At 44.8% G+C, this 14,117-nt stretch overlaps 1 protein-coding gene across 2 annotated transcripts in view; it reads right to left on the minus strand.

The window, feature by feature from the left end:
- LOC142585953 (uncharacterized) overlaps positions 1-14,117 on the minus strand; it is a 39,288-nt gene that overhangs the window by 20,620 nt on the left and 4,551 nt on the right. The window contains exons 2-3 of one of the 2 annotated variants that reach the window (XM_075697083.1): positions 7,890-7,969; positions 62-145 (exon numbers count right to left, since the gene is read on the minus strand). In XM_075697083.1, coding sequence (XP_075553198.1) covers positions 62-145; positions 7,890-7,969 — 164 coding nt within the window. The remainder of the gene's footprint in view (positions 1-61; positions 146-7,889; positions 7,970-14,117) is intronic. The other variant, XM_075697084.1, reaches the window with a different exon arrangement.

Below are 14,117 nucleotides of genomic sequence, written 5' to 3' on the forward strand. Positions count from 1 at the left end.
AACTAGGTGCCGCAAATTATATGTCGTACAGACTACATGTTTAGAAGAGGCCGATGCGTACATTTCCATAGAATCCGCTCATGGAACATTCTTCGCTGAAATCCGGGAAGGTTCTTGATAGCATCCCTTTCACGCATGGCACCGCCTGCAATGTTGTAGACAAAATATTTTTTAGAACTTGCTTTCTTAACACTAGAAACCACAATTCTATATTTATTAAGTTGGTGTGAAGAAGAGCTGTCATCTGAAAGGAGTTGTCTGCCTTAACAGCGTAGCATTATACTGCAATCAGTTCTATAATGAGCAACCGATGTTCTGAGCTGTACGCAGCTTACCTTTCAAAACAGTTGCCTTTGTTACAACTTGAAAAGTGAAGTTCAAAAAGGCGACTGGTATGTCGGTTATTTTAAATAATATACTTGCCCACGACTGAGTTTTTCTTGTTTTTCAGAATTGCCTCACAATGCCCGCAAGGTGGCAAAAGATGAATACATGAGGCAGGCGCTCGTTACTATTCCTTTAAATGATGTGCGAAGCCAACAGGCGTGCCCGCAAGCAACATGTGGAGAGCAGCGGCCACGGACTTACACGACCCGGTACGCTATCATACGTGCTCTTAGACCAGCTGTGCAACCGATCCCCTCGAAGATGTTATTCATCACGGCGCTCCTTGCGTACTGCTCCCCGACCGGGTCCGCTACTTTGTGTCAATCTTGCGCTCCGGCACTACAAAGCACAAGCTGCACTGCTTTCCACCCTCAAACCAAAAGCCTCATAGAACGTCTCAAGCCTACAATCACTGACATGCTTGCCATGTATGTAGCTCCCGACCACCGTGACTGGTGGGCTGCTCTGCCCTTCTCGAGGTTTGCATACACTTACTCTCGTCACGACTCTGCGGGCTTTCGTCAATTTCATCTTCTGTAGGGACGTGACCCAACGCTACTTCTTGACGCGCCTTTTATTGATGGTCTCGACACGACGGCGATCGTGATGCCATTCTTATGGCTGCGGAGGCACGCCGAATTGCCCGCTAGCGCCTTGCCACTTTGCAATAAAAGCAGCGGCGCACCTATGACGCCCGATATCGAGACGTCTGCTTCATCCCTAGTGTACATTGTCCTGCTTTGCAGCTCATCGCGGTTCGTTGGCCTCTCACAAAAGCTGCCTTTGCGTTATGCTCTGGTCCATACCGTGCAATGAGGCATCTGACGTCGCAAACGCCGGGACGAAGCTCCCGCTGGCGAAGGTCATGCTGCAAACGAAGACAACGTCGAAAACTACGAAGCAGAGGGATGCGCGTAGAGTTCACCCACCATATGTGTCGCTCAACCGTTGTACATTACCTGTATATGTAATTGTCTTTCCGTAACAATATATACTGTGGTACACACCGAGGAATACAAAATGCTCGCATTTCCCTTAATATTCATTTTTTAATCTTATTGCGCTGACTAGTTATTAGCTACAACTTCAAGTATCTCAGCAACGTGTTACGTCAGACTCAAACTTTCGACAACGTAAACTTGTAAGCAAAATATTCCCGTTAGTATTCGGGTTCAAAGCAGCCAAACCACAATTGCGACAGGGGCGCTATCACAGGCGATTGTGTGTGTGTATATATATATATATATATATATATATATATATGCTGTGATACTCTTACGTGGGTAATGGATTTCCGCCTCAACACTATAGGGGGGGGGGGGGCATCCAAGAGAGGTGGAGGAGGAAGACGACGTGCGGCTGGCTAGCTGAATCTCGATAGGCGCTCAGCTGATCAAGGCCGGCGCGTCCAACTCTACCTGGCTTGTAAATAAACGCCTTTCGTGGGCGTAACAGAGTGGTGGAGGTGCGGGGTACGACACAACGTACCACAGAGTCGCAACACCTAGAACTTCGCCGGAGCAGTCGTCTTGCCGGTCTCTCGCCAGCGACCTTCCCTATGGCTCAGGACTGAGGTGCACAAACGCCACCTCTAGTTTTACCTGCTCAAAGGTCAGCGCTAGTTGGACCTTTGCAGCACAACATGGAACCACGCTCGTTCGCAGGAAAAGCGGGTGAAGACGCCGACGAGTGGCTGACGCACTACACAAGGATGAGCTGCTGCAACTATTAGGATTTTGTCACTCAGCTTAAATATGTCGTGTTGTTTCCAAGTCAGACAGCGCTGATCTAGTACGAAAACTACGATGGCCTGCAGATGGTCTACTACCTGAACAAGGCCAGCAGGGACTCAACGTGGGAGCGCTTCGTTGAGGAAATTAAGAAGTGTTTTGGCGACTCCTATGCTAAACATAAACGTGCGGAGAGAACACTAGCTCTAAGAGCTCGAACTCCTGGAGAGAGAGAGAGAGAAAGGGGAAAGGCAGGGATGTTAACCAGATGAGTAGATCCGGTTTGCTACCCTATGCTGGGGAGAGAGGAGAGGAGGAGGTAAAGTGATAGCAAAGTAGACATGCACTACATACATAGAAGAAATCATCAAGCTGTTCAAAACAGTCAATTTACAGATGTCTGAGAAAGACCGAGTCAGACATCTCCTCAAAGGAATTGCAGAAGATGCCTACAATATTATTATAAGCAGGGAACACGTTGATTCCGTCGCAGATGTCGTACGTAATTGCCATACGTTTGAGACGTTGAAGACACGTCGCATTGCGCCAAAATTTGGACGCCTAGCGAATGCCACAACCATTGCCAGCGTCGATGAGAGCCCGTCCGCCGATCTTTCATCTACTATACGGCATATCGTGCGCGAAGAACTGCTGCGACACCAGGTACTTGCGCGCAGCGACATGCAACAACCTGATGCTTATTACCCGCAATACATGGCGATTGCAGCACACTGCGCTTCGTGGCAAGCACTGGCATGTGTCACAGACGCCAATCCCAGAGGAGCGCCATGGCAACCGTCGGTATGTGTCACAGACATCTACCACAGAGGCCTGAACCTGAGCACCTGAACACCGACTTGCAGATCACCCTCCCCCCGGCAGGTTTGCACGTAGACCGATCGTTCCGCAGCAGGCTGAGTCGCTTCACTCTGCTACACGACAATTCCTCCTCCCCCCCTCCCAGCTGAGCGCTTCGAGCAACACTTCATCGATCGTGGTTTACCTGTGTGTTATAGCTGTGGCGACTTGAGTCACATTGCCAAGTACTACAATCGCCGCCAACCACCGAGGTTCGACCGATCGACGATGTCAAGACGGTACCGCGCTCCACTTGGCGAAACGTATTCGCCCTCGCAGACATATCCTGCAAACTTGCCTCACCAGCACCCGGAGCTGCTGCGGAACCGTTCTCCAGCATCCGATCGCAGCTTGACACCCGCTCCTCGCGTAAGCCGGTCGCCCTCTCCGCGGCGTCGCTATCCGTCGTCAGCGCCGGAAAGGTAGTCAGCGCGGCCGTTGGAGGTGAGGTCGCTGGACAGTCTTCGATGTCGACAGAGATACCTCCACCTATTTGCATGTTTAAGAATAAGGTGTCTGTATTAATTGACGGAGTTCCGTAAATGGCCTTAGTGGACACGGGAGCAACCGTTTCAGTAATGAGTCTTGCGTTTAAAAGCCCCCTAGGACGAAAAGTGATGTCGTACCGTGCCGATACGTTTCGCGGAGTGAGTGGGGAGCTGTTGTGTCCTGCCGGTGTGTGCAATGTAGACATTATCTTGGGTGGTCAAATAGTTAACGAAGAGTTCGCTGTTTTACCTCACTCTACGCAGGACGTAATCCTGGGCCTCGATGTTCTGAAACTGTGTGGTGCCGCTGTCGACTGCAGAACGGGAGAAATCAGTGTAGGTACGAGCTTTTCTGCTGCGTTTATGGAAGGCCCACCGTACCATGAAAATGTGCTTTGTGTATCCAGGGATACAGCTGTGCCTCCGTTATTCACAACATGTGTTTCAGTCGCCTGTTTACCTACCACAGACGGAACGTTTGACGCTACCGTGGAGCCCGTTCGTCTGAGTTAAATCAAGAGGAATGTGCTGATACCGTATTTTGCGCTGCCAGTTGTTCAGGGTCGCACTAACGTATGTACTGTAAACTGTTCCAGTGAACCTGCAATACTACCATAGGGTCTGAAACTTGCCGCATACCATGAAGATCAAGTGCTGTCGCTCGCCATTCTTACAGTGGCCCCCGATTCTGCGGATGAGCGCCATTTCGTTAATGCATGCCCTGCTGCGCGGTCCTCCATTCTAACTATGGTGAACAAGTCGCTCAGCACTAATCAGCGTCACGAAGTGCCGAATATTTTGCTAAAACATGCCCGGCTGTATGACTTTTCGCAGCAAGAGGGGCCCCCATTGTTTCCTCGTTTTCGTATACACCATAGGATACTTACGGGATCTGCCCAACCTTTGCGACAGAAGCCGCACAGTCTCTCACCATCGCAACGCAAGGTGATCAACGACCAAGTTCGTCAAATGGTAAATAAGAATGTAATCCAAGGATCCTGTAGTATGTGGGCAGCACCAGTGATTCTGGTTAAAAAGAAAGATCGTACATGGCGATCTTTTTTTGACTACCGTCGCCTCAACACCAACACTAAAAAGGACGTATGCCCTCTTACTCGTATTGATGATGCTATCGATTGCCTTTCATCAGCGTCTTACTTTTCGTCTGTTGAATTGAGGTCGGGGTACTGGCAGATTCCTATGCACAAGGCAGACAAGGAGAAAACAGCATTTGTAACACCAGATTACAGTTTTGAATTGAATGTGATGCCCTTCAGGCTCTGTAATGCGCCTGCAACTTTCGAGCGCTTTATGGACAACATCCTGCATCGTTTGAAGAGGGAAGTATGCACGTGCTATCTAGACGATGTAGGGATATATATATATATATATGCTCACTACATAGACTGCTCGGGAAAGGCGGCTTTGTTGCTCAACTCGAAGAAATATCATTTTGGAGAGGGCCAAACACTGATTCTTGGCCATCTAGTGGGTAAGGACGGTATACGGCCCTATCCAGCGAAGACTGCTACTGTGGAAGCCTTCAAGCAACCTCGCCATGTAAAAGAGCTACGCAGTTTTCTGAGACTTTGCTCGTACTTTCGCCGGTTTATTCATGGATTTGCCAACATCGCGAATCCGCTGGCATGCCTCCTCCAGAAGGGCGTTCCCTTTGATTGGACTCCTGAACGTGAGGCTAGTTTTCGTAAGTAGAAGTTTCTTCTGACGTCCCATCCCATTCTTCAACACTTGGACCATGCGGCTCCCACAGAAGTTCATACGGACGCTAGCGGTATTGGCATCGGTGCTGTCCTTATTCAACGCATCGACACCAAAGAACACGTCGTCGCCTATGCGAGTCGCTCTTTAATTAACTCCGAGCGCGACTACAACGTCACAGAGCAAGAATGTCTTGCAGTGATTTTCGCAGTACAGCGCTTCCGCTCATATATGTACGCGCCCCTTCACAGTGGTGACGGACCATCATATATATATATATATATATATATATATATATATATATATATATATATATATATATATATATATATATATCTATATAGTGGTGTCCGATTTGGTGTCCAATTGGTGTAAAGAATGGCAAATGTCAATTAACACCAGTAAATCTGTATGCATGTCCTTTACAACAAAAAAGAAGCCTTCGGAATTTACTTACGCCCTCGGTGGCACTTGCCTGAATAAAGTCAATAACCACAAATACCTAGGTTTGACATTCTCTTCTGACCTTTCATGGAACTTACATATTGATAATATTACCTCAGTCGCATTACGCAAGCTTTTTTTTTAGACGATGCTTACGCCTTGCGCCGAAGCACACCAGACTACTAGCCTACACAACTTTTGTTCGCCCTATCTTAGAATACGCTAACATCGTCTGGTTCCCGCACACATCAAATAACATATCAAAATTAGAAAAGGTGCAAAGAAAAGCTGTGAGGTTCATTTTTAACAAATACAGGCCCTATGACTCCCCAACAAACCTCTTAGCTAACGCAGGTCTTAATACACTATCTGTTAGGGCGAGAGAAGTCCGCTTAAAATTCATCTACCAACTAATGCATGGCAGTTATAACATATACCGAGCTAAGTACATTACTTTGTCTACATCACGTCTATCGCGAAAAAATCATCCATTTACACTAAACCAGCACAGTGTTCGCAATGGCACGTTCAAGTTTTCACTTTTCCCACGTGCGATCAAAGAATGGAATCTCCTCCACCCAGACATAGTTTCCTCTCCGTCACTTTCATCATTTATCAACCTACAAGACACATTCAACAGAGAAGACGCCACTTAACGCATCCACATATATAAAACTGTAATACTTACTGCTGCGCGTGGAACGCCTGCATTTCAACCCCCACACTGGCCGCTTCTGCGCGCTTATGTTAGCTTTATAGCTTCTGCAATCTTACATGGGACATTTATTCGCTAATATTTATATAACTTCTAGTAATACTATATTGTTATACCAACTATACTGCTATAGTGTTATGGCCATATTATTGTACCAACCAAAAGTATTGTACTTCACATCGTCATTGGTGATTTCTACAGTCGTTAAGGAAGCTTTTTCTCTTTCCTTTCTTTCTTTTACTGTACCATGTATAATGACCTGTTTGTTTCTTTTTGTAAAACTGTGCCCTCCTGCTTTGGTCTCACTGAGACTAGCAGTACTGCAAATAAATAATATATATATATATATATTATGATATCATATGAAGTAAACAAACATTGATGCCAAGGACAACATAGGGGAAATTACTTGTACTTACTAAATGAAATAAAAATTTAAAATTAACGGAAATGAAAGTGAAGGAAAAAACAACTGGCCGCAGGTGGGGAAAAATCCCACATCTTCGCATCAAAGCATATGTTATGAAATATCAAGCTCCAGATATTACGAACGGGCACCCAGGACCCTGGAGGTAACGTGGGCCTGCCGATCTGGAGATTGACCAGTGGTTATTGGAGCGCATCGTTGACACCAGTTGAAGAACCAACTTACGAAGAAGCACATTAGAGAAGGGAAACTACATTCCACAGTGATACAAAAATAAGAAGCGGAAGCGCATGGAACTCGCTTGGGAACAAGACAGCGCTGCTCAAACAGCAAGCGGAAATGGAATTTTTATTTTAGTTATTTGTGTTACCTAGCTCAACTTCTGCGTAACTGCTGCTGATGCCGTTACTTCGCTGTTGTGCTTTTTTAATTTCGTAACATTGTACTTTTCATTCTGTACCAGCTTTTACTTTGTCTTGAAAAAAGAAAGACAACAGTGTGTTTATACAAATAAATAAATGAATAAATAAATAAATAAATAAATAAATAAATAAATAAATAAATAAATAAATAAATGTTTGGTGGTCATAATGAGTGTTTACTTTTCTCACGCCATTTTATTTCATTTAGGTCGTGATACCTTTTTAGGAAACAGTGGTTCATGCGCAGCAAGCGCATGAACCGCTGTTCGATCAGGGAAAACGAAGGATGACGTAGAGCACACCATCACAGTGGCTGCCTAGCCAAGACTCGTAAACGCGGACAATTAGACATCTTGCAATAAACACTTGTACTGTATAGCAAAGGAAACACTGTTATGGAGCTTACATATAAAAGATGAAAAAAAAATTGCGCGATTTTTATAAAACCCTCCTTGACCTTCTGTGCCTGAGTAAATTCAGCGAGTTGTCAAATTCCCGTTGACCAGTTGTATGCGACAGCATAGAATACAGCAGCGCGTGGGTGTAGGCCAGTTGGCGATTCGTAATTTGGAAAGACGCAGCAGAAGAAGGAAGTTTACCGCTTCGTGCGGTCTTCGTCGCGCGCGCTCCTCGCGGTCACGCCTCGAATCGCGATGATCCGCGCGTCGTGTCGGCGCAGACCAAGATTCAAGCACCCACCGTGTACTCCTCCCAGTGCTGCTTGAGCGCCTCCATCACGCCGACCAAGCTGATCAACTTCACGTTGCAGGCCTTGAAAACTGGCGGAATAAAACAAGAAGTGCGCGCAAGAGATTGTTAATTTTGGTTTTCTAATATGTTTTACTTTGTGTCTTTTTATCTTTTTCTGGCGAGCGTATTTTATAGATATGTTACTGCGACAGGTGTTATGGTTTGAATCTCAGAATTAATGAATCTGGACGCGAATCTCGGACGAGTCCTTGCCCGCAATCCTCGTAGCCAATATCTATCACAACACACGTTCAATGCATTAGTTCCTCGGCAACATCTGAGCACGATTAGAACATCCATTGGAGCATCTGAACACGACTGGATCAACTACCGCAGACATGTGCAACTGTACAAAAGTGAAATTGAATCAGCGAAGGACAAATTTTGTAACAGCGAGCTTTCACACATGTTGAAAAACAATCCTCAAAAATTTTGGCGGGTTGTTAATCCAAATTGCAGTTCAAACTCCTCAGTATCCATAAATAAAGAAGGTAATCTTCTTACCTCCCTTCAAGTAGCGGAAGAATTCAGCCAATTTTTCTGCTCAGTATTCCCTCATGAGAGCACCTTACCTACTGAGCTACAATTCCCAACGCTGCACTCAATTATGCCTGGCACAACTGCCACGTCAGAAAGCGTATATTCTGCCATGGACCGTCTCCCTAGTAACTCGGCACCTGGCTCCGATGAAATATGTCCTAAATTACTCAAAATAGCAAAGCCTACGATATGCCCCATCTTAGCCACAGTTTTTCAGGAATCAATAGATACGGACTGTGTCCTAAACAACTGGAAAATTGCGCATGTCATACCCGTTTTCAAATCTGGTGATGCTTATAACACGTCAAATTACAGACCAATTTCGTTAACCAACATCGGCTGCAGATTACTGGAACACATAATCTCATCGGCCATCATGAGCTATCTGGTGAAACATTTCTTTTTTGCGAATCAGCACGGCTTTCTCCACAGTCGATCTTGCGAAACACAACTGTTCGAATTAATTACTGACCTTCATTGCGCTGTTCATGCTCAATCTAAAATCGACTCCGTATTTGTATATTTCGCCAAAGCACTCGATAAAGTTCCACACAAACGTCTAATAAAGAAACTTGACAATCTGAACATTATTTCGAAGGTTACCTTTTGGATTAAAAGAATTTTTGGCCTAATCGCTACCAATCAGTCTTTGTTAATGGTCATTCATTAACCCTTTCCTACGCTAAATCTGGAGTACCGCAAGGGTCTGTACTCAGACCAATCTTATTCTTAGCTTATATTAATGACATACACAATAACCTGAGTTCTACGGTCAGATTGTTTGCAGATGATTGCGTGATATAAAGACAAATTAATGAACCTTCGGATTCACTTCAGTTACAATAGGACTTAGGCAAGATTAACAATTGGCGCACGCAATGGCAAATGGAAATTAACATCTTAAAAACAAAAGTCGTGAGATTTACCACAATATCTGACCTCGGCTGCTGAGCACGAGGTCGCGGGAACGAATCCCGGCCACGGCGGCCGCATTTCGATGGGGGCGAAATGCGAAAACATCCGTGTGCTTAGATTTAGGTGCACGTTAAAGAACCCCAGGTGGTCAAAATTTCCGGAGTCCTCCACTACGGCGTGCCTCATAATCAGAAAGTGGTTTTGGCACGTAAAACCCCAAATATTATTACAATATCTGACCTCGAACCTTGCCATTACACTCTAAACAGCATGACCGTATAATCGGTACCTCTCATAAAATATTTAGGGATCCATTTAGCATCCGACCTTTCGTGAACATTCACATAGATACGGTTATTAACAAGTCTTCTAAAACCTTTGGATTTCTCAGATGCAATGTGCGCTTAGCTAATACAGGCGCAAACATTTTAGCATACAGCACATTAGTGCGCTCGCAGTTGGATTACGCTTTTTTTTTATTTGGAAGCCGTACCAAGCATACGTAATAACAAAATTGGAATCTCTTCAGAATAAAGCCGCTCGATTCTTATCGAAGAACTACTGGCGTACGGCAAGTGTGACTGAAATAAAGAAAGCTCTCAAGTTACCTCTTCTTGAAAGACGTAGAATGCTTTCTATTCTGTCCTTTCTTTCACAAATTATATCACAGCCACTCTTCGCTATGTCCCGTATCACGCCAGCGCATCGCATATTCCCACGCATTGACCACCAACTGAAAGTCGAACCCATCTTTGCCCCCACTAATCTGTTCTTCCATTAGCCTCTCGTCCTCGCCATCCGTCAATGGAATCTTCTGCCCCATTGCATCTGTCGTTGATTAGGAAGAGCTGTAACCTTCATCCACCCCTCCCCCTTTATATATATATATATATATATATATATATATATATATATATATATATATATATATATATATATATATATATATATATATATATATATATATATATATATATATATATATATATAAAACGCTACTCTCTGTAAAAATCGAATGCTTGTTGATGCTTGTTGTTATCTGTCTTTATATTCTGAGTTTTTCTTTTCAACATGCTGTTAACGGCCAAAGACTTCTGTACACATCGCAGTGCTGCGTTGCTTTGTGCTCACTGTTGTTCCCCCCCCCCCTTTGTAATTCCCAGCCGGGCCTTTAGGGTACCTGAATAGATAATGTACGTAGCGTGTACTAGAATACCACAGCTATTGGTGAGCGCGTTGCCTTGGTGCAAGCTAGGCGTGACAAGCCATTAGTCCCCCCAGGGCCACGAGGGCGTGTTCGTCATGTGTTCTTTGGTCAACGCATGAGGCTTCGGACTAATGCGCAAACCAACCGCTAAACGTCGATAATAACCATATTCCTTGTGTTAACTGTCAACGTGGAGATTGTTGAGTTGGTATTTTTATAGAACAAAGAGCAGGCCGTCCCAGACGAAAGCAGTCGAGAGGGAAATAAGACACCATGGCTCCTGCGCACAATTTGAGTCTAACTCGACCCTACGTGAGCCCCTCGCTTTTTTCCATATTCAAACATGTAAAACGCAATATTTTCATTGTGCACGCCCCGAATGCATTTGTGAGACATTTTTTGCATCACAGTTCGCTAGACACGCATACGTACGTATGCGTATGCGTCAAAGAGAAAAACCTGAACGGCTTCTTCGGCTCTGAAGAGTGACTGGAAAACTCTGCTTCGAAAAAGTTCGACATGGACATAGGCAACCGACGAGGACGAACACTTCAGAGACGAGCGTCCATCCTCGTCGGTTGCCTATGTCCGTGTCGAACTATTTTGAGCCGTGTTTTCTAGTCAGCACAATTCAGCAACTAGCACAGCAGTCAGACCTTTTGAACTCGCTACATTAAACACAGAATTTTGACAAGTGCTTCCAAAAAGCGGAAGTTTATCAGTTAAGCTTCAAATTTAGAAATTTAAAACTTAGCAAACATTCAACTTGATGTAATGATTCTGTAAATTGCTTCTGTTTGGACGTCCAAGATGGGGATCAATATTTATTATGCCCATCCTGAAGCCTATGAGCAGAACTCCCGTTGAGCTGGCTTGAAAATTTAACCTAATCCTTAGACTAACACATTATCACAGAAGCCCGATATAGGTTCTCTAGCCGGATGACAACTGTTTCGACATACCTGTATCATGTGCCGGTATGTCATCATCGTCATCAACAGCAGCCTGCATACGCCCACTGCAGGGCAAAGGCCTCTCCCGTACTTCTCCAACAACCCCGGTCATGTGCTAATTGTGGCCATGTTGTCCCTGCAAACTTCTTAATCTCATCCGCCCACCTAACTTTCTGCCGCCCCCTGATACGCTTTCCTTCCCTTGGAATCCAGTCCATAACCCTTCATTACTATCGCTTATCTTCCCTCCTCATTACATGTCCTGCCCATAGCCATTTATTTTTCTTGATTTCAACTAAGACGCCATTAACTTGCGTTTGTTCCCTCACCCAATCTGCTCTTTTCTTATCCCTTAACGTTACACTCATCATTCTTCTTTCCATAGCTCGTTGCGTGGTCCTCAATTTAAGTAGAAACCTTTTCGTAAGCCTCTAGGCTTCTGCCCCGTACGTGAGCAGTGGTAAGACACAGCTGTTATACACTTTTCTCTTGAGTGATAGTGGCAGCTTGCTGTTCATGATCTGAGAATACCTGCCAAACGCACCCCAGCCCATTCTTATTCTTCTGATTATTTCAGTCTCATGATCAGGATCCGCGGTCACTACCTGCCCTAAGTAGATGTATTCTCTTACCACTTCCAGTGTCTCGCTACCTACCGTAAACTGCTGTTGTCTACCGAGACTGTTAAACATCACCTAAGTTTTCTGCAGATTAATATTTAGACCCATCCTTCTGCTTTGCCCCTCCAGATCAGTGAGCATTCATTGCAATTGGTCCCCTGAGTTATACCCCTGTCAAGCGGGCAAGTTAAGTGCACTTACTGGGAGTGCACTTCGGGACCTTGAGTCCCACTTTAGGCAGCGCGCTTCTTAACGGGAAAACAGAGTGCACTCCCAGTAAAAAAAAAAAATGGCGACAGACTAAGAGCGCGTTTTTAAAGGTGTAAATTAACAAGAGAAAGCTGCTAAAAAGCGATTGTTTTAAGTAGAATTATATATAAAAACAAACTTCATCTATTTGTCTCAACAAAAAAACGAAGACGTTTTTCTTATAAATCTGTTGCAAGTCAATGCTGGCCAAGACGAATGCCTAGCAAATCCAAAACAACATGGCGGCGTGCGGCGAGGCGGCAGTTGATCCTGCTAGAACAGAATATGAGCAGTTATATATGAGCAAAGATGGCGAGTTCGATATTTAGCTACACTGCAAAATGCCACGCACACGGCTCAAAGCACGACCGGCAAGGTCCCCCCCCCCCACCCGCCAGCACGCTTTCACACCAAAATAAACACGAACTGAATGAACATGGCGGAGCCGCAGTGCCGCATCATTCTGGCGCCGTTAGTTGCGTACATGATAAATTCGTTTCTTTATTGTGCTATTTCGCTTTTCGCTAAACACAAATTATATTGTTAAAAGCTGTTCACTAACTGAAATGAACTTCTGTGTCCTTTTTCTATGCATTACATTTTGCGTCGTTGAAAGCGTTGGCGGCGAGGCTACGTACTCGGCCAGCAAAGTGCGTTCCGTGAACGTACTCCGACTTAAGTGCACTCATCTGAGAGTACACTCCGCTGCGACGTTAAGATTTGGGAAAGTGCACTTAAAAACTGAGTGCACTCGCCGTCAGTGCACTTAACTTGCCCGCTTGACAGGGGTATTACTAAGCAAGATAATATCATCAGCGAATCGCAGGTTACTAAGGTATTCTCCATTAGCTCTTATCCCCAATTCTTCCCAATCCAGGTCTCTGAATACCTCCTGTAAACACGCTGTGAATAGCATCGGAGAGATCGTATCGGCCTGCCTGACGCCCTTCTTTATTGGGATTTTGTTGCTTTCTTTATCGAGGACTACAGTGGCTGTAGAGCCGCTATAGATATCTTTCAGTATTTTTACACACGGCTCGTTTACACCCTGATTCTGTAATGCCTGCATGACTGCTGAGGTTTCGACTGAATCAAACGCTTTCTCGTAATCAATGAAAGCTATGTATAAGGGTTGGTTATATATTCCGCACTTTTCTCTATCATCTGATTGATAGTGTGAATACAGGTCTATTGTTTAGTAGCCATTACAAAATCTTGCCTGGTCCTTTGGTTGACAGAAGTCTAAGGTGTTCCTGATTCTATTTGTAATTACCTTAGTAAATACTTTGTAGGCAACGGACAGTAAGCTGATCGGTCAATAATTTATCAAGTCCCTGTCTTATAGATTAAGATTATGTTGGCGTTCTTCAAAGATTCCGGTACACTCCTGGTCATGAGGCATTGCGTATACAAGGTGGCCAGTTTTTCTAGAACAATCTGCCTGCCATCCTTCAACTAATCTGCTGTTACCTGATCCTCCCCAGCTGCCTTACTCCTTTGCATAGCTCCTAAGGCTTTCTTTACTTCTTCCGGCGTTACTTGTGGGATGTCAAATTTTTCTAGACTATTCGCTCTTCCATTAGCGTCTTGGGCGCCACTGGTACTGTATAAATCTCTATAGAACTCCTCAGCCACATGAACTATCGCATCCATATTAGTAAGGATATTGCCGGATTTGTCCCTTAACGCATAC

The sequence above is a fragment of the Dermacentor variabilis genome, chromosome 6 (assembly GCF_050947875.1).
Source record: "Dermacentor variabilis isolate Ectoservices chromosome 6, ASM5094787v1, whole genome shotgun sequence".
In the NCBI taxonomy this organism is placed as follows: Eukaryota; Metazoa; Arthropoda; class Arachnida; order Ixodida; family Ixodidae; genus Dermacentor; species Dermacentor variabilis.